Genomic DNA, 25996 nt, shown 5'->3' on the forward strand with positions numbered 1-25996 from the left:
CTATTTGCATGAGTCAATTAACCATCAATTCCTCACCAGGTGTCTGCTTTATCGCATTACAGAACATCGACTCTACACATTTCAATTGACACCAAGAAACAGTGACTTTGCTTTGTTATGGATCCTAACTAAGTAACGAGATTTGGCTTCCAGTGGTGCTCATATTTAATACACAGGTTCGATAGAGGGACAAGCCACTCCATTATGGCTCTACAACCTAAGCCCTTTTGGATCTGAACATCATTAGTTCTCGTTTTAGATGCCTAAATGGAGAACTGTTCTTTCGATTTCACCGAATTATAAGACAGGAACAAATTAGTAACTAGTCAACTTCAATTCTACAAGGCTATTTGCGCAAAAGTCTTGCCTTTTCTCCGGAGATCGATTCTCATTAACAAGTTTAAGTAGGAGTGCCTAGTAAACGATCCTATTATGTGTTCCCAACTTCTAAAGGGAAAGACATGTCCCTAGTACATCCTTCAATTAATAGGTGGCATGTGAATGATGATGAATGGATGGGGAAACGGGAATCTGAAGGCCAAATGCCATGGGTACAAAGATAGCAATGATGAGGGATGCCCACATATTGGGCATACAGATGTGAGGAGGGAGCAATCATGGTTACATGAGTTACCCCAACCTTTGTTTTTTCGCACCTCTTTACTTGTCTTTTGCTTTTCCTTGATTTTTCTTTGTATTACTGCTCGAAGCTCCAGGGAATGAGAGAGTGTTGTTGACGATGTAAAGCAGTTATTACCCCCTTAAGGTGGGGCAGTTAATCGCCCACCAGGGGTTGGGACATGCATGGGTTCCTTTAATGACGTAAGGGGCACTCATGGGCCCTAGGAACCAGGGTGATGACCATAATGATAAGGGGTAGAGCTCATGTTTGGCTTTTGCCCACGTGTTATATTTAATGTCCCGACCATCTTTTGCATTTTGTAATTTTCTTTTTCTTTTGTTTCTTGCTTGTGGTCATGATATGCTTTTAACTTTCTTGTAGTTGCATCAACCTCCAGTACAACGTTTCCAGGCCCCACCCAAATTTGTGGACAAGGCAAGGGAGTGTGATAGTGCCATGTGAACCCAAAGAAGGAGAATGACAAAATAGGGCTTGTAGTTTGCGAAGGGGAGTGAAAAATGTGGAACGAGAAAACGGGACCACGCTACCAAAATCGGGGTTTCCCAAGTAGTGCCCTTCCTAAAGCCATAGGCGAATAGGGAAGATCCCACGGGACTAGGATTGAAGATTAATCCCCTATTTAAGGTGATGGAACAAAACCACGGTCAAAGCCCTTCCTTCTTCCAAGTTACCTGATAATCCATACCCAATGTGCCCAAATGAAAAACAAGCATGAGCACCTGCTTCCACAATGAAAAACATACCTTTTAGGTAGGCTTGCCCACCTTCTAACATATGCTCTTGACAAATGGGCGAGGAAACATATAATTGATACAGGTGGTGGAGATAAAGTGGCACATCACATCAGCTACAAGGTGGCTCTCAAGTGTTGTTGGCTGCCATCTAGAAGAAGATGAATGGGAGAAAAGGCTCTCCCAAAGGTACCCACTTTTGGTGGGCAACAATGGTTACAACCCATAACCAATGGTTTAAAACTCTAAACATTTTCCAGTTTCAGTGGTATGATATGCTGTTGTGGATAACAGTTTGCCAAATTCATTATCATGTTCAAAGGTCCTTCTTCTCATATCTACTTAGTTTTAGAGGCCATCTCCAACCTCCTAGAGGGGTCATATAGTCTACAGTCCTCAAAAGCTTTTGTTTAAATATCATATTGAAGAGTTCAAATATTTTTAGCAGGTCATTAATTCAAGATATGGTTCAATACCCTTAAGGAACTTCGATTAATCATGGCATTGAAGAAATATGAGTTTTATGAGCTCTTTTAACTCAAACAGAACTCCATTTTCCTAGTCTCCCTTCAAACATGTACTTTTGGCAACTCTTTTAACCCTAGAGAATCCATTTACTTGTTTGCACTTCACCATAGGATAAATATTGAAGTAAGATTCGGCATTCAAATCCCAAAAGCCTTATGTAATGAAGAAAGAAATCGTAATGCATTTACTTGTTGATGCCCTTCGGCCAAACCTCTATAGGATTGACCACAAAAATTTGCCCATCTATTGTTGTTGTTAGAATTTACCGAACCCAGTGCCCAGTATTCAATTCCCAACAATTATTAATTGAATGAATACATGGCTAAGTTCCTAACCAAAAATATTTAGTAGAAGCAAAATTTCTTGATCTGAAGCACATACACAAACAAATTTATGCCCAATCAACGGTTCTTCATTAATGAATTAATCACAGAACTTACTTGGCCTCTCGTCCTGGGATAATGGCCCAATTGAGAAAATACAGGTTACAAAACTCTCGATCTGATCTAGTAGATCTACTCTCTCTCTCTCAGATCTAGATCTCCAGCCTCTCTATACTCTCTCGAACGCAACACACGCTCATTGAGAAGCCTCTCTCAATCTTGTGTTGTTCTTGTGTCTTCTCCTCACCTTAGCCTTACCTTTATAGCTTCACATTGATCCAAAAGCCTAATCCTAACCCTAATCTCAAAGTGATGGACGGTCAAGATTAGATCTCACCTCACTTGGGATCGATGTCTAAGATTAAACTTAACCACTAAGTAAATAATTTACTTTATCTAAGTTTTTTTATTTTAGCTCAATAAGAAAGCATATAATTATGTGCTTTTTCCTAAGTTAAACTTAGGCTAAGTTACATCATCAAAGATTCTAAGGTGAAATGTGGGAGACTTCTACACGCCTAGACACAAGGCCTGTGCAAAAGTATTTGCCCGAGCTACAAACTTCAACACTCACTCTTAGTGAGGGAGCTACTTCTGGAAGAACCTCCACCTGGATCTGTCTCCAAACCCATCTCAATATTTGTTGTTGTTCCCTCTAACTTTGAAGCATGTCCTGCTACCTAACCTAAAACTTGAGCTAAGAACCTGTCACATCCAACCATGCTCCGAGGATCCTACTCTTAAGCATCTATCAATGTCATATCATACCAATTAAGTCTCCTGACAGTACTGGAAGAATCACTTTTACTAGCCACTTGTTCCCTCTCAATAACTAACATCGATCCTATATTCAAGATCTCCTCGGATACACCCACAGGTTGTCCCAGCAACCTATCTACCTACCCCTGTTTGATGCCAAGCATTGCAGCTACATCCAAGATCGCTCTCTCTAAATATAGAAGCACTTGTCCATCCTGGAACAAAAAATTACATCCATCATCCTCCAAGGCTGATACTGAGAGCGCGTGTACCATAAACCCTAGAACAAACAACATCCCTATAACCTCTAGAAATCATCCTGGCTCTAGTAGAAATCTGACACACCCAACTCCCTCCACTACTCACATGGCAATCTGAGCTCGTCTTTGAAATACTGCAAAACACTAACCTCATTCCCGTTCTATGACTGGATTCTCTACTATCCACTAGCCACAATCTTGTGCTAAGTCCATCTAGCATGATTGTGGGTTTGTCTCGGTCCTTTGAGATACCCACAAATTATGGTGCCAATTCCCCAATTAGTAGGGTCTCCCTCTCTCCCTCTAAACGTTGACCTCCACCAATCCTGTTGGTTGCTAGTATTGTCCTTCATTCCTGTTGTTGGTTACTACCAGCTCTGCCAACAACTACTAGCCCATGCCTGTCGCAGCAGATCCCCTAACAAGCAACTCTTGCTAGCCACTACATCTCGAAGGTTCTCCGATCATGCCCATCGTAGCACCCTGCCCGCACACGATCCCCTGCAACCATCCCTATCTTTCGTTTGACAACAATCTTGCCGCCTCTTTTCTATCAACCTGCGACACGCCTCACGATGTCTACAGTTGCTCAACCTCCCACAACCTATCCTCAACCATACTCCTGATTATTGTTCCTGCAGACCTTCAAACCCACACAACAAACCCTCAGTTCCTATGGTGGGTCAATTGTCTTTTTTGTTGGACTTTCACTCAACAGTCAATCAACAGCTCTCTACACAGGTTGTCTCACTGTCTGGCTTGACCACACTGCACACATCCTCCTGATAGCTTCAGACCACCACAACAAACTTGTGAAAAATCAAAAAACCTGAATCCTATTGTAGAAACTGGATATTATTATCGTAATTGTTAATTAAATTTAACAATTTATTTACTGTTTCCTACAGCAAATACTGAATAACTCACACTACAAACTACAAAAATAAAACTGTGGAAGAATAAGCGCTAGAAGAAATGCTAGCTCACACACATAAAACAACACATTTATTTTTGGACAAATGTCCCGTGAAAAACCCAACTTGGGAAAATCAGTGCAGTAGCTGAGGGTTTTATTATTAAGCGGCCATGAAATAATCTGAGTACAACTGGATGTCGAAATTGGCAATCCTACAAAGAAACACTGGCAAAAATCTAGAGAGGAATTTTCCTCAACCCATAGGCAATCTCCCAGCGCAACTTGCCTTCAGAATTTTGGCCTCTTGAAGCTCTGCATCAACCTCAATGTTGCTCTGCGTAGCTAACAGGACGGCTTGCTTCGGACTAGACTCTGATGAAGTCATTTTGCCTTTTGTTGACCAGAAAGACACTTCTCCGGCACTCTTGGGACTCATTCCCGACTTCTAGAACTGAAAATGTCAATCTCTCCCAGCAAATTGACTTTGCCTCTAGAGGCAACTGCATTGCTCTGCGTCAGCCTCTCTGTGGCTCTTTTGTATCTCTACAAATGCACTCTTGATCTAGAATCCTTCCTCTGACTTCATTGTCTCTACCCCTCTCCCACTACTTCGATCTCACTGAATCACCTCTGGCAACTGAATTCTGCTACTCTGGAGATCGATTTCCCAACAAAATCGAATGCTCAACTGATTTGGTGTGTCTTCTCCAAGCCCCATCAACGACTTCTTATAATTCTTCGTTGAGACTTCAATGGCTACGATTAAATCTTAATCGATGGCTAGGATTAACTAGAAATCGATCCATGCACTTTTCTAGAACATTCTCACCATGACTTAATTAATTATGATTAATTAATCATATTTCCTAAGTTTAGACTTCGGAAATATTAAAAATTGACTAATAAATCTAATTAAGTGGTTTCTAGGTGGAATTTCCAGAAATGATTTCTGGGTATTGGAGAATACATGTATTCTAGCCTCAACACCGAATCTCACGGCTAGAACACATCCGATGCTACAAAAACTAACAAAAACTGTTCTAGCAACTTTTGGTTGTGGCCTGTGACTAGAGGTTGGATCTCAGCCAAATACACTTGCACATAAAAACCTCTGGCTAGTCTGCTCTGCGGCCCGTGACGACTTCTCCATTCCGCAGCCAAAAAAAAAAAAAAAAAAATTATGCAGGTGTTGACCCGTGTTGCTGCCTCTTTGGTCCTAGCCACTCTTGGCCTGGTTTTCGCTCATGTACACCCTGCCACACCCTATCAAAGCAACACTCGACGCAATTTTTGCTACGCCACCTCTCAGGACTCTTCTAAATCCCTGGTCCACCTTTACCTTGTTGGCCGACCACAACTCACGATAGTTGGGATTACCTGTGTGCAGACCATCTGGATGGCTCCTCGAATCACATCAACTCAACCCCGTCCTTCAGCTTACTTCGGCCACCTCAACAAGCACGACCTATCTGCAAAGTTGGTGCGGCTTGATGTACATGTCGACCCCTTGATATTGAACTTCAACACTGCGTCGATTCATTGTTAGGGTGCAAGTCGAGTTTTCCAAATGCTCAATGACAGGTCCACTTGTCGCTCACGTTGATACCGTTGTTGTGGTTGGTCGGTTGACCAACCTAGCAGTTGCCCCTGGCAATTGCTACCAGCAGCTGGTGGCCCTAGCCAGCCGGTGACCGCTGGTTGGGTTGTCGGCCACGCACATCAATGCCCCTTTTTTATTATTTTTTCTTCTTTCTCTTTTCAAAAAAAATAGGCCCTCTTTCTTCTTTTTCTTTTTTCTTTCTGAATTGTCCTTTCTTATTTGTTGACTCGAAAAAAACGCCTGTAAAAAAGAAAATTCCTCTTGGCTCTAAAAAAAATTCCAACTGATATGATCCTAGCCAATCTGGCTCTAGTGATCTGATACAAACCTAGCACCTATGATTCCGAGATTGATTCAGAGTTGGCGCTCTGATACCATGTTGGAATTTATCGAAACCAACGTCGGGTATTCAATTCCCAGCAATTATTAATTGAACAAATACACAGCTAATTTCCTAACCAAAAATATTTAGTAGAATCAAAATTACTCTATCTGAATCACATACACATAAATAGATTTATGCCCAATCAATAGTTCTTTATTAATAAATTAATCACAGAACTTACTTGGGTTCTTGTCCTAGGATAATGGTCCAACTAAGAAAATACAGATTACAAAACTTTAGATTTCATCCAGCAGATCTGCTCTCTCTCGCATTTCTGGACCTCCAGCCTCTTGTACCCAACCCACCCTCACTGAGAAACCTCTCTCAATCTTGTGATGATGTTGTGTCTTCTCCTCACCTTAGCCTTACCTTTATAACTTTACATTGAGCCAAAACCCTAACCCTAATCTCAAAGTGATGGACGGTCGAGATTAAATCTCACCTCACTTGAGATTGACGACAAAGATTAAACTTAATCACTAAAGTAAATAATTTACTTTTATCTATTTTTTTTAGCTCAATAAGCCAACATATAATTATGTGTTTTTTCCTAAGTTAAACTTAGGCTAAGTTACAAGAGCAAAGATTCTAAGTTAAAATGTGAGCAACTTCTGCACGCCTGTGCATAAGTACCTTCCCGAGCTACAAAGTTCAGCAGTTGCTTCGCTTAGTTAATTGAACATGTGTTCTATTAGAATGCAGGTGTAGGCTCTGCTTCTTTTTAGTTTGTGTGCCAAACAATGCATACTGATTTTTTTCTAGAAGCATACATATGCTATAACTTGGATCTAACCCTACAAGTTCTACCATTCCCAACAAAATATGTGATATTAGCTGTATCCAGTGTTACAAACATTGTTTTGGGGAATAAATAGCTGAGTGTCTGGAAAGAAACTTATCGGAAATATTGGAGAAAATATTGCAAAGCATAAACTTGGATCTGAAAAACTCACAAAAATTGGCAACCTGAAAAACTCAGAAAAATCGGAACTTGGATAATTTTTTGCGACATTGATATTGCCCAACTGTGCTATGCTATTACAGCAGTCCAGACACAGAAACTTCAATTTGAGTTAAGCAAGCTTGAAGAGTTCACTGATTGCGGTGGAGCAACCAGCTGTTCCATTAACAGGTTCCCAAAAGATAGAGCCATTTATTATATAGATAGGAACAGGAATAAAGAGAAGAATTAGAGCTATGACCCAAGATGACAGTTTCCCAGATCTCTTCATTCTAAGGCCAAAGCCATATTGACAATGGTCGGGATCAGACCCCCACCTTAGAGCTGGTCACCTCCCTATAGAGAAGCTAATTGCAAGTGGTACAACACTAGTGGATATTAGGACAAACTGATGCAAAGCCAACTAGATTATGGTCTTGATGATTTTCAAGGATATAGTCTGACCTAATTAAAGTGCTGTGTCTTTTCTTAAGACAATTATCACACTATTAAGAAAATGGAGATAAGCCCCAGGACAGTTTGCATGTTTCTGTCCATAGGTGTCCACATTTGCACCTTGATGCAAGGGTGTGCCATATGCCAACAAATTTCTTGTACCTGTACACAATACATTTTGTAATCTATTTAATAATGCACCTCTGTTAACAATGTCGATGTAGAACATTAACAGAGAGCTCACCTTGGTATTTGATGTGAGAGCATGTCGTAAAACCATTCCCAACTGATTAATGAATGTAAATACATGCTGATAAGCATTTGATAAGTCCACTCCATAGAGTTCCACAACATAGTTCTTTAGGAACTCAATCTGTTGAAGGTTTGCTGTGTTGACAAGTTTGCAGTTTACTGCAAAAATCTTGTAGATACTTTTCAGGCAATAGTCAAAACAATCAGAACCCAAATGAAGAACCATATCTTGAATAAATAAGAAAGATACAACAGAGAGTGGTCCTCCACCACTACCCCAGAAGTGAAGTACAACCTGCAATAAATTTCAATAAAACTGACATTACACAGGTGACAACATGCACTTCTGAAGACTATTTCCTATGTGATTAAGGAAACAAATCTTACCTTTAAAATTTTGCGTAAATAAACAGGAAATGCTGCCAAAAAAATAATTGAACATCTTAAGCGTTGAAGTGTAAATGAAATCAATTCATTATCAGTCATTTGGCTCAGAACATGAAGAGTGCTGACAAAATATGACTTGATGAGACCCTCAAGGTCCTTCCATCGTGGAGTGTCTTTCATTTCTAAAATTGCTTCCCTCTTTCCACCTGACAGAGGCATTCGCAGCAATTTCCTGAATATACCATCAATCTCACCAAGAACAGATATCATGATTGTGTTAAAGGTATTGCTGTTTACAATTGTCAAAATTGAAAGAGAGTCGTATCTTCCCCCATCCCCATAGTGACATGCAGTTCTAAAAGCTTGCAGGAGGCAACGAAGAGCTCCTATGTTTTGTCGCTCCTTTATTTCTTGACACCAAGCATCAACATGAGCAGCTGTGAGGACCTTTTTTGATGAAGGCTTCAAACTTTTGTTGTCACTCTTTTCTAGTTGACCAGGCTTCAGAAAACCTTCCTTGAGATTCTCATTGTCTTCTTCAGAGTCCTATTTTACATATTGAATGTCAGAACAATCTACAGAAAAAATTAGCCCCCACGCCTGGCAGTTTAAAAGAAAATCATGCTCAAGTAGAACTGACAAAGGAATATTATTAAATGTGATCAGGACTGCAAGGCTAGAACATACAGTGTTATATTCCTGATTGAATTGAAGAAATTCCTTTTCGTGTTCTTTTAAGAATTTCAAAAATTTGGGATCCTGCCAACACAGCAAATAAAATGTTAATATCTGGTAGCCTGATAAAACAGGGGTAGAATTCACTTTGATCTTTTTGAAAAGGAGAAAAATGAAAACATGTTACAAAGCAACAAATTAAAAAGAATGAACCATATACAGGGAAAATTACATGATAAGATGAAAAATTTGATAATTTGAGACTTGAATACCCACCATAACGTGAATCTTTCTGTTAAATGGACAGAAGAAAGTTTTAAAAGAACGCAAGTTAACTAAGGTTACCAATCGGCAACAATCTAATACCATTAGACCTGCCAATAGAGCATTGGGTCAATGTAAAGGATGATATTTTGTTATGCATCTCACCAGGGTCCCAATATAGGTCACCCCACTCCCAGCAGTGCAGTTTGGGTCCTGGTGATTTGGTGGAACAGTTAACCCCTGGTCATGGCATCTTAGCCAAACTTAAGATTGACCATTCCCAAAAGGTTGACACTCCGTGGGTGTCAGAGTCTGTGAAAGCAGACAGTCAGTAATTCTTTGTATGTAATGATAAAGAATCACTTTAAAAAAATATATTGAAACCAATTCACATAGCAGAGACATTTGCAAGGCCCCACTTGCCCTACATTAATATTGCTTGTGTGCTCCTAGTAATACTCAAAAGTTTTATTGTATACATACACTCAATAAGCATATATCAGAATGCTCAGAAGACAAGGAACCTATTGCATCTTTATTATATGAGAAGTGTATGTCCAGTACAGCATAAATTAGACTGCAAGCTTGACATGGATTGCTTAAGGTACACACAGTGGCTAAGAGTCACAACCCACAGTCAACATCTGAATTTGATTTAAATTGAAGAGATAGGAACTAAATGGTGTTCAAAAGTAATGGCAATTCTTTGTATGTAATGATGAAGGATCACTCTAAAAAATAAATATTGAAACCATTTCACATAGCGGAGACATTTGCAAGGCTCCACATGCCATTAACTGTTATTGTTTGTGTCCTGGAAGTAATACTTTTAGAGTTTATTTTGTAGATACACTCAATCAGCATAGATCTGAATGCCCAGAAGACCAGGAGTCGACTGCATCTTCAGTATACGAAAAGTGTATGTACAGTGCCGCATATCTTAGACCCGCAAGCTTGACAAGGATTGTTTATGGTGCACACAATGGCTCAGAGTCACAACCCACAGTCAACATCTCAATGTGATTTAAATTGAATTATTGAAGACATAAAAACTTAACGATGTTTAAAATTTCATTTGCTTGCTACTGTATAAAGATCACTAGAGAACATCTAAAAACAAGACCAAAATGCATGTAAAAAGTTAGAACCCTCATTATTGGATGGATCAAATTTCAATGGTAGGCTACAGCAAGAATCGTCCATATTTGTTGGGAAAATATGATCTGTACTACAGATCTAAGATCAGGATTTGGAGCGGATTACACCCAGAAAATTATAGTTATACAGGTTCATGTTATTCTGGTCAAATCCCTTCCACAAAGAAATAAGGTCAGCGAAACATGACTAAAATTGTCGTAGAAGTTAGAACTGTATTTCAAACACAGAAGGCATCTTTACCAAAAAGCCGGAAAAACTACAGAAAATGAGGTTTTCAAACCCCTCTGGATGTCTCCAAAGGCATCACTTCCTAGGGGCCTTTACAAACAATTAAAACTAGTCATTCTATCAATAAAGACTAATAGAAATCTGATTTAGGAGGTAACTGGACATGTCTAACCTTCTGTTTAAGTATCTCTAACTGTTTCTTGTGCCTATCAATCTCTAACTGCAGTGTCTTATTTTGGCCTTGCAAAGCATTACCAGCATCATCATCTTCTGCATTCAAACAAGTTCTGTAAGCATATGGTCAAAGATTCTGGAATTCCTTAGAGAAAAACAGCATATGGTGCTAACAAGACATTTATAACATATATTGACATAATCCACATACCTTCTGAATTATCTTCCACAAATTCACTTCTAAATATATCTGAGAAGTCATTCTCTTCCTGCAATCAAAAAGTTAACCCATCAGGTTATCAAATCTAAAAACATAATTGACTAGAAGATTCCAACACCGAAAAACTCTCTCAAACCTCCAAGGGTAGACCATCGCTTTCTGAGACTGTGTCCTCAACAGGACTATCATCTTCAGTGCTTGCATCATCCATAAAATGATCTTCCATAATTTCATTCTCATTATTTGTTTCTGATTCCCTGTCAAAATAGATTAAAAACATTACAGAGACATGAAAAAAATATCCAGTAATCGATAATTAATGCATATTTGATGCAAATTTTACAAATAAATTAAGGATCACTTATTTGGTGACCCTGAAAACTACAGCTAAGGTATGTTGTATAGAAGACAATGCCACGGGAAGACAGAAAACAATACTACAGTGAGGTTGCCAATCATGATAAAGTCATCAAAAGTCAGAAACTATATAGAAACAAGTCATTCTTCTTACAGGACTCATCTAAAATGAGAAAATAAATAAACAGCACGATGCCTACGTTTTCAGATGTCGCTCTTTACCGTCCTTCCTTGTGTCTCGTGCAGAAGCTTTCTTTGTTCCTGGCACTCAAACCCAATAAAATACATTCAGTCAAAAGACAGTGGCTGCTCAATCATTGGTCAGCTTGAAACCAGATCAAATTGATACACCAATACACCTTATCAATTTCTCAAACGATAGGAAAATTCAACAAGTGAAGATGATGAGTGTTCTGGTTCACTAAGCAAAGCCATCAATAAGGCAAAGCTGACAGGGAAAGGCATATCAGAGATCCAAATGATGTTCAAAAAGGACTAAAGGGATAAATATGTACATAAATAGATTATAAGGACTTTTAATCTGTCCAGGAAGTAAGGAAACCACTTGAAACTTTGAAAGAATGCCCAGAAAGGAACCTAGATGTAGTGAAAATGGAATCTGCAAAGGGAAAACAATATTGACTTTGGAAAAAATTTGGAGTGTTGGAAACAGCACTTTCAAAATTTCAGGAAACGGAGAATACACCTCAACAAGCATGTCCATACCTACTAACATTCAAATTGAGGACTATTTTTTCACCTTTATCTACAAATGTCACCCCTTTGCACTTCAGCTTAATTCTCTCTCTCTCTCTCTCTCTCTCTCTCTCTCTCTCTCTCTCTCTCTCTATATATATATATATATATATATATATATCAATGTTACATTTATCGTTATTGGCAATTTATCGCCAGGGGTCCAAAATTTAAATTATCAACAATATCAGAAATTATCGGGAAACTTTAAAAAATACAAAAATAATCATTTTTTTCTCAATGTTTTAACTTCTAAAACAACATCAACATCAAACAAACACATTGCTACATAAATATGAAAATAAAATCAATATATAAGATGTATAAGATGTCAAGTGATACATCAGACTTTGATATTGAAATATGATATTTGTCCTAAGTCATAAGATCTAATAGAATGATACAAAATCATATCAAAACAAAAATAAATGTATCTCATGAGATGAATCATGGCAATGAAAACAACAAATTTCCCCTTGTTTGCTTGATGGAAAATGGTCACAACATCCTCAATTGGACAAAAGATTGGTCGACCAAAAAATATATAAAATATTCAAAATTTGAAAAAAAAAACATATAATTCATGTGCATCTATATGAATCCAAATTATTATACACAAATATGCAAAATTTATCATGTATATAGCAAGGGTGCATATAACCAAAATATCATCGAGTGCAAGCCATCTTTGAATCAAAAAAGATCAATAGAGAGGCTCTAAATGGCCTCTAAAATCCAAAGAAAATCATGCTACAACAAATAGCTACATAACATCAAAACCATTGCCTATTTTGGGATCCTCCTCATCAAGATCACCCTTTGAGCATTAAAATAAGATAGAAAAAGCTTAACATCCTAATCAATGATTTTGCTTGAGTGAAGTGTACATTTTTACTAGGGTCATGAATAATTGAGTTAAGTGTACATTAATACTACAGTCATGAAGGATGAGCTCAACAGTCAATGCCACCAACATCGAGGTACAAACAAGGCTTTGTGATGTTAATCAAATGTTAGTTCCATACCCTTGTACATCACAGAATGTAATAGAAACATTGCAATCGTGTCAATACTGAAATCCTAAAAACTATTAAGTCTGCTGAATTTTGAGTGGATCTAAAATTCTACTTTCTCCATATGAAATCCAATGAGGTCAAAACCACTATCAAACATTCTGAAGTCAATTAATGGTAATATTAAAAATTTAAGTACAAGTGACATTTTCCTTTATCTTTCATTTTCAATGAAAGATGAAGGAAAATGTCATTTTTACTTTAATAATTAAATATTACCATTAACAGTTTAACTACTTGGTTATGTATCTCATGAGATGAATCATGGGAAATGAAAACAATAGATTTCCCCTTGTTTATTTGATGGAAATATTCAGAGTATCCTCACAGCTCAATCCCCTAACTCACTTTTTAAAAATTAGGGGGTCAAAAGAAAAAAATAAACTGTTAATAAGTTGAAATTGACAGAGCAGGGCAATAATTACCTAAATTATCGTGATAATTTCAATTCATCGTGATAATTTCAATTCACACAATTTATCGCGATAAATACAGGCGATAATATAGGCAAGGTGGTTTTTGGCGATAACATCGCAATATGTGCAACCTTGATATATATATATATATATATATAGTCAATGGAGCAATTAAGAATGCACGGAAAGTGATTGATTAGAATCTTATCAGCAGATTCAAATCATACATACACTATTATCTATAAATTTAATTGGAACTTAGCCCCAAGGGTTAGCTCAATTGGTCGAGTGTCAGTCGTTAAAGCACCTTTGCTATTGAGAGGTCACGGGTTCAATTCTCTCGACACCCTCGGGGTTAGGCTCCGTGGTTGAGCCGGACGGAAGTGATCCCTTCGGGTGGATCTACCTGGTACAAATACTCTGTCAACGTAGTGGTCACCAATCTCCAGGGCCCGTGAACAACATAAAAAAAGTTATTTGGAATTTTGATTTCCAATCAGAGCATGTAACTAATGAGAAACTTTGTTTCGTGTGCATTTGATTAGATATGAGAAACCACACAAAGTGCATGAGTTTGAAGCTCAGGAATTCTACATCAGTCCCAGAATCTGTGAAATATTTGAAAATGTACATCCTCATTAGAGCATGTTAATCATTAGAAATTTTGTTTCATGTGCAATGGATTGAATCCCATTCTATTAAATTATGGTATGTTCTATGCTTAAAGCAGTTTACTTCAAATCTTTTTATTAGCCACTGTTTAGCAATCACATAAACATAAAGTAAAGTGCAGATAGAACATTAAATGATCAACAGAAAACAAGCCAAGACAAGAGACACAAGATGTGGTAGCTAGCCAGGGACAAACCCCAATGTGGGGAAACCCTTTGATCAATTCTTCTTTAATCTTCAATAGTTCAGCAGAGAGAAATAGTACAATTTAGAATTCTGTAATTTTATAACAGCAGCAGCAAACCCTAAATCAGCAAAGTCAAACTTGGTCAAAACAGCCCTGGATTGACTTCTAGTCAACTTGAAGAACTCGGTCTTCAACAGCTATCTTCAGCAGCCCAAAACAATCCACAATAATCAATCAAAACAGCAGTCAAAAGTTCAGCAATCTGCGGTCAGCCCTAACCAGTCAACGCTGGTCAACTTTCAGGTCAACGTTGGTCAACGCAGCCCCAAAAAGTCAGCACAGGTCTTTCCTTGGTCAATGCTCCATAAAACAGCCCAGCATTTGGTCTACGCAGCCCTAGAAATGTCAACGCTGCCCTAAATGCTGCCCTAATTCAGTGAACGCTGCCCTAATTCGTCCTTCTTGCTTGCCCAATAAGATGAGGAGAGAGAAGATGAGCTGAGATGAGATGAGTTGATAATGATTCAACCTCATTTGTACTTATATGATTTGCTCGGCATGTGTGCCACACATTTAGCTGCTGGCCGACCTTGACAATTTGTCAAGTAAATACAAATAAATTCATATCTCCATAAATACTTGTCGGAATCGGATGATCTTTAGATCAATCCTACACCTCTCGACAAGAGGAATCTAGGAAAAATATCAGCTGCCATAAATAGGTGACCCACGTGGAGTTTCGCGCTAGTTGCCAATTTTAACACTCCCTCTCAACTAGGGAAAACTCTATCTGCTAATCCGTCTAACCATCGGTCCTATCCCTGCCATCAAATGCACTGCCTTACACTGCTTGGCTCTTCTCTGCATTGCTCTGCTCTGCTCTGTTGAACTATGAAGAAGAAGAAATGATCGAGGATGTATCATACCATCCTCCACTGACCTGAAGTCAGTCTCAGAGTGTGTCATACCACTCTCACTGATCCCAGATCAGTATCATTGATCCCAGATCAATGGAGGTCATCCTAGCATAGGGAGTACGATAGATACAACGATGCGTCCATCGATAGTACTACTAATGGTCCCTAACCCGATTTCCCTACTCATTGATCAAATGAGAGGTACTTCCCATGAGTCCCAGACTGCATGGGTAGGATGCCTCGACAAGAGAATTAATCATCCTGTCCACAGGAGAACAAATCATCTTGTCCAACAATCGCCACAGGATAACTAATCATCCTGGCCCACAATCGCCACGGGGTGTCACAGGGGAAGATTGAACCTTTCACCCTGTACTTAGCGCACCACCAGGGGAGGGTGAGTCGCTCTGTGGTTGCATGTCGCTCCCCCGCACCCCCCTGGAGCTCCCAGAGCTCAATGTATGCATCATACACGACCCTCATAAGAGGGTCTCTCAACGACACTGAATCATTCTTGGAAAGTCAAGAATTTGAACTTTCCCAGGGGCTTCATCAAAATGTTGGCAGCCTGTTCATCTGTACCGATATGTTGGAGCCTTATTGCTCCCCGCTGCACCATATCCTGGATATAGTGGTACCTGATATCGATATGCTTGGAGCGATCATGAAATACAGGATTCTCTGATAAACGAATCCCGCTCTGGTTGTCACACAGGATCACGGTAGTATCCAATATAAATCCAAACAGCTCACTAAAGAGCTTCCGCAACTAGACCGCCTCACAAGAGGCCATACTAGCAACAATGTACTCTGCCCTAGCGGTGCTCAAAGCCACCGACTTCTGCTTCCTGCTCATCTAGGATATCGAGGCAGATCCCAAAGAGAAACAACACCCAGAAGTGTTATTTCGGTCCACCACACTGCCTACCCAATCAGCGTCAGTATATCCATGTAGTCTCACATTTCCGGTAGTGTATCTCAACCCATGAGTGATTGTGCCACGAAGATATCTCAACAAATTCTTGGCACCAATCCAATGTGTGTGGTGAGGCTCAACCATATGTTGACTCAACGTGTTGACTGCAAAACATATATCCGAACGGGAGTTCACTAAGAACATCAATGCTCCGATGAGTTGACCATACTCAGTAGCATTTTGTAAAACAGGTCCGGCAGCACAACTGCTTAACTTCTTGAAGCCAAGCTCCATCGAGGTAGTCACGGGCTTGCAGTCCACCATACTGAATCTCTCCAATATATTCACCACATATTTTCCTTGAGATAGGAAAATCTCCCCTAGTTTCTGCCAGACTTCCAGTCCTAGGAAATAGTGCATCAGTCCTAGGTCCTTCATCTCGAACTCGGAAGCCAACTCCCTCTTACATTTGAGAATGAGAGGGTCTGCACCTGTCAGAAAGAGGTCGTCAACGTACAACACCAGTATAAGAGGTTTTTCATCTACAACCTTAAAGTAAAGGTTAGGGTCGGCTTCACTCCTAATGAATCCCAGCTTCATCAAATAGCTATCGATCCTCTCATACCATACTCGGGGTGCTTGCTTCATCCCATAGAGGGCTTTCTTCAACTTGCACACATGAGATTCCCGGTCATCTATGAAACCGGATTCGTCCTAACCCCTGGACGAATCCCGAATCGGACGAATCGGACACGATTCTGTCCTGACACGTGTCATATTTCCATGACTCGTCGTGTCATATCCGGGTACGTCGTGTCATGAGCGTGTCAGAAAAATTTGGAACGTGTCACGATTTTTGGAACGATTTTTGGTTTCGGATTCGTTTTTAGGGGTTTAAGTTCGCTGTTTTCATTCGCATTCACTGCTTCTATATAGACCAACAAGACCACTGTTTCCAAATTGGAAGCTAATACTGATATACATCAATGACTCTGAGACTGGGAGTTGTGCAAAAGCTCTCTGGCAATGACTGTTTTGCTTTATCTTCTTCCTTTTCTTTCATATCAGTCACTGTCAGGCTTCAGCAAATGTTTGTTTCTTGAGCTGATCCCTGGTGGGTTTGCAGAAGCATTGAAGTTAGGTTCTCGTGCAAGTGGGTTCTAGACTTCTAGTGGTTGAGCCTCCAGGGTTTGATCTCCTAATGTTTCCTACTTCATCATTTTGCTACAGCTGTCCTATTAGTTTCATAACAGTGAGAAAATCAAACTTAAATCAACATAAAAACCCCTCACATCTGCAATGTGCATAAATCTAATATGACAGTGGCATAACCTTATTATAATTTTCACTGTTTGTTTCAAAGTGCTCCGGTACAGCTTAGAAAGTACTGAAAATTTTCTAATTATTTGGCACACTTGGCACAGGGAAATTTCATTAGTAACTCATTTATGTGACCAGTACCACTGACATTTATTTGAATTTTGTATGTACTATGCATGCTAATAGCTATAGATGAAGATCTATGTTTGAAATCAATAAATTTGTATCATTAATTAAAATTTGTGTAAGAAATATGCTAATAACTAATTTTTAAGATATATATATATATATATATATATTTTAAATATATATATATATATATATATATATATATATATATATATATATATATTTTTTAATAAAATAATATATAACGTGTCCTAACCGTGTCTTGTTCCGGGGTCAGCGTTTCCCGAATCCGACACCACGAATCCCGAATCCTACGTGTCCCGAATCCTCGTGTCAGGTGACTTAGCCGGTCATGAATCTCAAATCCTTCGAGTTGTTCCACATAGACTTCCTCTTTGATCGAACCATGCAAGAATGCAGTCTTGACACCCATCTGATGTAGGTTCCATCCTTGCAAAGCAGCAAGGGCTATGATCGAGAGAATGGTGGTGTATCGGGCAACAAGTTCAAATATCTCGTCATAGTCTATACCTTCCTTATGAGAGAAGCCACGAGCGACAAAGCGAGCCTTATACTTTTCAATGCTTCCGTCAGCTCCATGCTTTATCTTGTAAAGCCATTTTGAAGTGACAACGGCTTTGCCCTGGGGTCTAGGGACATCCATCTGATGTAGGTTCCATCCTTGCAAAGCAGCTAGGGCTATGATCGAGCGGATGGTGGTGTATCAGGCAACAGGTGCAAATATCTCGTCATAGTCTATACCTTCCTTGTGAGAGAAGCCACGAGCGACAAAACGAGCCTTATACTTTTCAGCGCTTCCATCAGCTCCATGCTTTATCTTGTAAAGCCATTTCGAAGTGACAACGGCTTTGTCCTAGGGTCTGGGGACCACATCCTAGACATCGTTTTTCATGATGGACTCATATTCCTCAGTCATAGCATCCTTCCAGACTTGATGCTTGACAACTTCTGCAAATGATGAAGGCTCATTTTGGATGATCGTGCTCATGATGGTCAAGTATCCCTGATACCTGGCCAGCTTCTTACTTTCCCGGAAAGTCCCTCTGGGTGCAATGTGTCCTTCAGCATCATCAAGTGTCCCCCTAAGCCATGAAGGCCTCTTCCTAGAAGAGGAAGGCTCTTGCAGAGGTGGATCAATAGGATCCATAGTTTCTTCCACATCGGGCATCATCTCATTTTCCTTTTCCTCCGATTTCCTGGTGTCGACTTCTTTAGATTCCCTTACAGTAGGAAGATTATCAACTTTGCTAAGAGCCATATCTTAGTCAAAGGTGACATCATGGCTAATCTCAACTTCCCTTTGACCAGCCACATAAATTCTATAGCCCTTAGTATTTTCACTATAGCCCACAAAGATTCCTTTCTTTCCAGATGCACCCAATTTATTCCTTTTCTCTTCCGGCACATGAAAATATGCAGGACTTCCAAAAATTCTAAAATGAGATACATCAGCTTTCTTACCAGTGAACATTTCTTGGGGAGTCTTGGAACCCAATGCTTGATGAGGGCATCGGTTTTGCATATATACGGCAGTATTCGCAACTTCGGCCCATAGAAACTTCAGAAGTCTTTGATCATGGAGCATAGCACGGACAGCTTCCAAAATCATACGATTCTTCCTTTCTGCCACACCATTTTGCTCAGGAGTATATGGTGTTGTAGTCTCCCTCTTAATGCCAGCCTCTTTGCAAAAGTCATGGAACTCATTGGATTCATACTCAGTCTCATTATCAATCCTTAAGATCTTGATCTTCTTTTCGGTTTGATTCTAGATCAAGGCTTTGAAGTGACGAAACCAAGAGAACACTTCATCCTTCTTTTTCAAGAAGTATATCCAAGTCTTGCGAGAATAATCATTTGTAAAAGTGAGGTAATATAAATATCTTCTCAAGGAGTTCACAGGCATCATACCAGATATGTCTAAGTGAACTAACTGCAATATATCGGAGTCTTGCTTTGGCTTGAGGGGAATGGTCCCTTTTGAGCTTTCCTTCAACACATCCCAGACATACACCTTCTTGCTCTAATTTGAACTCGGGCATCCCGGTCACCATTTTTTTCACATCAGGTAGAGCTTTATAATGAAGGTGAGCAAACCTCCGATGCCATAGTTCGGACTGAAGAGATGTGTCACAAGACATGACACCCAGCGGACTTCCTCCAACCTGATATAATGAATCAACTCGAAACCCAAGAGTGAAAGCATCTTTAAAGTTCTTTTTCCATACATGTACCTTGCCATCGATGAAGGCCACCTTGTAGCCTTTGTCTTCCATTGCCGAAATGGACACCAGGTTCTTTTTGAAATCAGATACATATAGGACTTCTTGCAAATGAATTATATTTCCTTGATTCAATTGAAGAGAAACATTCACTACGCCTTTCATGTGATATTTTGAGTTGTCCCCAAGAACAATTTCCTAGTTGGTCTCCTTCTCTATCAAATTAGAGAGAGCTTCTTTGTAACCAGTGAAGTGCCTTGAGGCACCACTATCAATAAGCCAATTTCCCAGCGAGTCCGGGGGAGCAGTAGTAGAGAGGGCCGCTGGTAGATAATATTCATCTTGCTTATTGTTAACAACGTTAGATTCATACCTGGAGTTTCTTGCCTTCTTGAAGGGTTGACCTCTTCCTTGATTTCCAGCATTCCTTTTACCTCTGCCATTGGACCTGCCATTCCTTTGATTGCCTTGAGAGTGATTTTGGTCATCGTCATGGTGTGAGTCCCTTTTATCAGGGCACTCCCTCGCATAGTGGCCCATTTTGTTGCAATTGTAACATCGTCCTTTTCTTCCACCTTTCGGTCCGGCCTTTCCTTTGGATTTAGCCTCGGAATAGTTTCTTCTTTTAGCATGAGAAGAAAAGGCTGAGGGATTTCCCATAAGTGCGGGTGTTTCTTGCTCTTCCACCCTTGTTTCTTCTTGAACGCATCTTGCCATCAATTCCTCAAATCCAGGAATTACATTATTGTTGAGAAGAGTAGTCCTGAATATATACCATTCAGGTGGCAGCCCTCTGAGAGTTGTGATAGTCATCTCCCTTTCAAGAACTACTTCCCCATTAGATAGGAGATCATTCTTGATCTCAGTGATCCTTAAAAAATATGCTTGCATACTCTCATCTTTGCCCTTCTCAATTTCCTTCAGCTTATTTCTAAGGATCAAAACTTGATTTGCATCAATAACTTTGAATAAACTCACCAGTCTATCATAGATTTCCTTGGAGATGGTCAGCTCGGAAACATAGGCCACCAGGCGCTTGTCGATAGAGTCTTGGATGATCTTCTTTTCTTTGACTTCTCCCTTGGTCCACTTATTCTTTACAGCAACGGATGCATTTGATGGAGGCTCAACAATTCTGCGTCTCACATGGTCCAACACTTCCTGCTCTTCTAATGTCAAATCGAGAGACATCTTCCATCCGTGATAGTCAGACTTCTCACGGAGTTTGTCTTCAGCGGGGAAGTGTGCTGAGGACCCCATGACTTCTTTAAGATTGCTTCAATAGCCTTCGGTGATTTCTCTAGCTCTTGCTCTTACTTGGGCTTTGTCTTCACCTCAACTCTGATTCCATGTTAAATTATGGTATGTTCTATGCTTAGAGCAGTTTACTTCAAATCTTTTTATTAGCCATTGTTTAGCAATCACATAAACATAAAGTAAAGTGTAGATAGAACATTAAACGATTGACAGAAAACAAGCCAAGACAAGAGACACAAGATGTGGCAGCTAGCCAGGGACAAACCCCAATGCAGGGAAACCCTTTGATCAATTCTTCTTTAATCTTCAATAGTTCAGCAGAGAGAAATAGTACAATTCAGAATTCTGTAATTTTATAACAGCAGCAGCAAACCCTAAATCAGCAAAGTCAAACTTGGTCAAAACAGTCCTGGATTGACTTCTAGTCAGCTTGAAGAACTCGGTCTTCAACAGCTATCTTTAGCAGCCCAAAACAGTACACAATAATCAGTAAAAACATGGTCAAAAGTTCAGCGATCTGCGGTCAGCCCTAAACAGTCAACGCTGGTCAACTTTCAGGTCAACATTGGTCAACGCAACCCCTAAAAAGTCACCACAGGTCTTCCCTTGGTCAACGCTCCATAAAACAGCCCAGCATTTGGTCAACACAGCCCTAGAAATGTCAACGTTGCCCTAAATGCTGCCCTAATTCAGTCAACGCTGCCCTAATTTTTCCTTCTTCTTGCGCGTGTGAGAGAAGCTGCCCTAATTCATCCTTCTTGCTTGCCCAAAAGATGAGAGAGAAGATGAGCTGAGATGAGATGAGTTGATAATGAATCAACCTCACTTGTACTTATATGATTTGCTGGGCATGTGTTCCACACATTTAGCTGCTGGCCAACCTTAACAATTTGTCAAGTAAATACAAATAAATTCATATCTCCATAAATACTTGTCGGAATCGGATGATCTTTAGATCAATCCTACACTTCTCAACAAGAGGAATCTAGGAAAAATATCAACTGCCATAAATAAGGTGACCCACATGGAGTTTGGCCCTAGTTGCCAATTTTAACACATTCGAAAACGGCAAATCCAGTGGGATTGCAATGATGAATACAACAGTACTATGCAGTACAAGTTGGACTCTCAGGATTAGGGTAAGCTGCAAATGACAGTGTTGCAGTACATCATTTTTTCCTCTATGTATTGTGTAACTACTCGTGATTTAACACAGCTATAATCAGCACGCTTGTATCACCTACTCATCTACTATCGTGCCAAAGAACAGAATTTGTAAATTGTTTACAATGTACAAGGGCAGTTTACAATGCCGTGTGCGGAAACCAACTGTAGCAAAGTGCCAAAGATGACAGGCAGTGCATTGTCTAAGAAACAAAATATGCATATTTTGAGAGGGTTTTTGCTTTCTAGTGGCTATATAATACTGTAATATACTTATCATAGTACCTATATGTTAGGAATTGAATAAGACGACTTAAATACTTAATTGAGTCACATGTCCCTTTTGGTAACTTAATGGCAGTTTCCCAACTTATGTCTCTCGCACAGCTTACAAGACATTATTCTAGACATATCGATTATCATGTATTGAATAATACCATCAACTCTCTCTCTCTGCGATTTTATACTGTATATGGATAATTTCGTATGGTGTCAGCCCAAGTGATGAATGGAAGCATTACATCCCAGCTAACAGGGCATTAGAGTAGCCATGGTGAGGATTAAAAATCGGTGTAGACATATGAGCAAGGAAGCATGACCAAGAATTATGGTGTCTGAGAAGCAGAATCGGAGATATGCAGCAGAAATGAAGTGTGAGGAAGCAAATCAAACAGGCAGGGGAAGATGGAAACATGGGACAGCAATGACAGTAAAATTAATTAAAAAGAAAGGAAAGGCTGAGACAGAATGGCAAGGAATTATCTGCATCGAATGTGGAGTTATGTGATCGACAGAAAGCCAGATAGTTAAGTATTTATTTAGTTTTTCAATTGGTATATTAAATAACAAAAACGGATATAATATGATTAACATTTCCCAACGTTTAAAAACAGTAACAAGGGGAAAACTAAACTATAACATAGAGAAATAAGACTTATGGTAGTGGCAACAAGTAAGATTAAAAAAAACAAAAAACACAAATAATCTTCTATGGAAAGTAGGCTGACAGAAGAAGGAATTTATCAGACTGCAGGTCAAACAGGTTAAATTCTCAGAAGGCGGGACCAGATATGGCTGGTCCATCAGCCAAATCAATCACATACTAGTAAGACAGGGTCAAGTACAGGTGTTAGTTGTGAAAATTCCTCGATTGCAATTACTAGAAATTTATCTCCTAATTGTTCTACAATTTATTTGTCATTACGGAAAATATCGATAAACACACAATTGCAATCTTCACCAAAAATAAAATACGCTATGGAAAATAAACTAGAACCAGATAAAATAATGCGCACACAATAAAATCGACACCAATATTTTTGGACTAATGTCCCAAGAAAAACCCCAGAGAGAAAACCAGTGCAGCAGATGAGGGTTTATTTTATTACTATGCAGTAGTAAAAATCTGAGTACAATATTTGGATGCCCAACTGGCAATCCTTCAGCAAATAATCTCGCCAAAATAATTAGGAGAAAAAATCTCCCTCTACAAAATAACTCTGCCTCCCTCTGCCCTGCTCGCACTACCTCCTCGCTGCTTGCACTACTGGCCTATGCAGTTCATACGGCCTCTGGAAATGCTCCAAACTAAGCCATCTAGGCTCCTCCTGCTGCTGGAAAAAATCGCTCTGCTTTCTGCAATGTCTTTCCAACCTCCAGCAACTGATCCAAACCCTTCCCGAGAACTCGCTCAACTGGACTCACTAACTTGCACCACATGGACAGCTTTCTCTGCAGAATATTTCGGCGCCCCTTTTGCTGACTCTCCTGCACTAGAAAATCCTTCGGAACTCTCCGTTGTTGCTCCCTCAACCACTGATGCTCTCCTTCTCTGGCTCGAACTCACTTCCTTGCTAAATCTCTACAACTAAATAGCTCGATCTGCCAAGGAACTCGCTCCCCTCTTGTGTCATTGTATGTCTCTCTCCATCCCATCGACCTGCTCTTATAATCTCTCTCTGGAGCTACAATGGCCATGATTAAATCCTCATCAACAGCTAATATCATCTTAGACTTTATCCATGTGAGTCTTTAGAGCATTCTCAATCTTCCTTAATTAATTCCCATTAATTAGCCAGTGTTCCTAAGTTAGGCTTGGGAAAATTTTAAATGATGGCTAATTAATTTAATTAAGGCATTTCGCAAGCTTATCTCGTGGAACCTTTTCTGGGTTTCGGAGATCTCGTGTTCCATAGTCTCCTAGACACAAATCAAGACTAGAACACTTGTCCAATGCTACCAAAATCTAACACTTCCTCTTAGTGAGGAAGTTGTTCTATCAAAAACATCTCCCTTCTATATCTAGACCACGCAGTTGGTGTCTGACATCAGCAACTACTTGTCATTGTCCACCAAGCCACTGTGCACACACTGGTGCATTTGCTAACCCTGTAGTTGAACCACTCTGCATCTGCGTTGTTGCTGACACTGCACTGTGCCTCCCTGCACTGCTGCCAACACTGCGTGCGCTGCATCTAATCTCACACTATTGCGATTGCTGCAACTACTACAAGTAAGAACTAATCTATTGTCCCCGCAACTAGAATGGATTCTCCATTATACCCATCTTTTCTCTGAAATAGATGAACTTAGCTCTCCCTAAAGCTTTTGTGAGTATATCAGCAACCTGCTACTCTATGGGAACATGTAATAGTTGGACTGCTCCACGTTGCACACAATCTCTAATGAAGTGGTATCGTATGTCTATATGTTTTGACACCACTGTAACGAATCAGTGTAATTTTGCCTTACTTTGCCCTAGAATTTTAGCAAGACTTATGTGTATAATATATTGCAAAATATAAATTAATACTGCAACTACGCTCACAATGTAATTCTGTAATTTTCCAACTGCGATGACACTTTTATAATGCGATTGAATAACTCAATAATGCATCATCAAAAAATTCAATCCACTATTACAATGATCCAACCATTTGCAACATGCTTATTACAGTCCAATACAAGTTACCACAACAAATTACAATTCAATACCAGTACCATAAATCTTTGCCAAATTACAATTCTACTCAGACTTTGAAACCTGTAAAAACCCTAATCTCTTACTGTTTAATTCCAACTACGGATTTGTCGTCAATGTCACCGTCATGACGGATGAAACATATGAATTGTAGGTTGAAACCCTGCAAGAACTCCTTCACTTCATTTGATGTTGACACAAGGTCCTTCACGATTTCAACACACACTATGACTATTCTTCGTAAGCACCTACAAGTCCAAGTTTGAGTTTCTGGGATAACTAAAAAAACCTAGCCAATTTTGCAGTCCAAGATCCTTGTGCCCCGAGTTAAACGAATCTTATTCAGGCTTGCGTTCTCCCTCGTTGCTCAAATGGTTCTTGTTCAAGACCAAAAACCCTAGAATTTGTTGCCCAACCATAAAACCCTTGTGCCCAAAGAACAAAGAAATTATCTCAAAATTCTACTCCTTCAAGGTATTCCTGTGCCAAAATAGAGAAAGGAAATGGAAGAGGTTTCAACTATGGGTGGAATCTTTCACCACCGAAATTGACAAGAAAGATTGGGGTCTTAAAACCCTCAGAGCTAATGGTCAAGAAACCAATAAGATGATCCAACTTGATGCCCCAAATGAATTCATCGCTCTTAAATT

The 25996-nt window shown here is 39.6% G+C and overlaps 1 protein-coding gene across 3 annotated transcripts in view; it reads right to left on the bottom strand.

Moving 5' to 3' along the window:
* LOC149172629 (nucleolar complex-associated protein 2-like) overlaps window positions 1-25996 on the bottom strand; it is a 186393-nt gene that overhangs the window by 27616 nt on the left and 132781 nt on the right. For 2 of the 3 annotated variants that reach the window (XR_016259090.1, XM_089424386.1), the window contains exons 3-9: window positions 11517-11577; window positions 11096-11216; window positions 10951-11008; window positions 10738-10835; window positions 8928-8999; window positions 8241-8786; window positions 7846-8148 (exon numbers count right to left, since the gene is read on the bottom strand). Coding sequence is in view for 2 of the 3 variants with exons in the window: in XM_089424386.1 (XP_089280512.1) it covers window positions 7846-8148; window positions 8241-8786; window positions 8928-8999; window positions 10738-10835; window positions 10951-11008; window positions 11096-11216; window positions 11517-11577 (1259 nt within the window). In the remaining variant the exon portion in view is untranslated. The remainder of the gene's footprint in view (window positions 1-7845; window positions 8149-8240; window positions 8787-8927; window positions 9000-10737; window positions 10836-10950; window positions 11009-11095; window positions 11217-11516; window positions 11578-25996) is intronic. The other variant, XM_089424387.1, reaches the window with a different exon arrangement.

The sequence above is a fragment of the Pinus tabuliformis genome, chromosome 4_2, assembly GCF_031772625.1.
Source record: "Pinus tabuliformis cultivar Carrire ecotype Pingquan chromosome 4_2, CPIR1, whole genome shotgun sequence".
NCBI classification, from domain to species: domain Eukaryota; kingdom Viridiplantae; phylum Streptophyta; class Pinopsida; order Pinales; family Pinaceae; genus Pinus; species Pinus tabuliformis.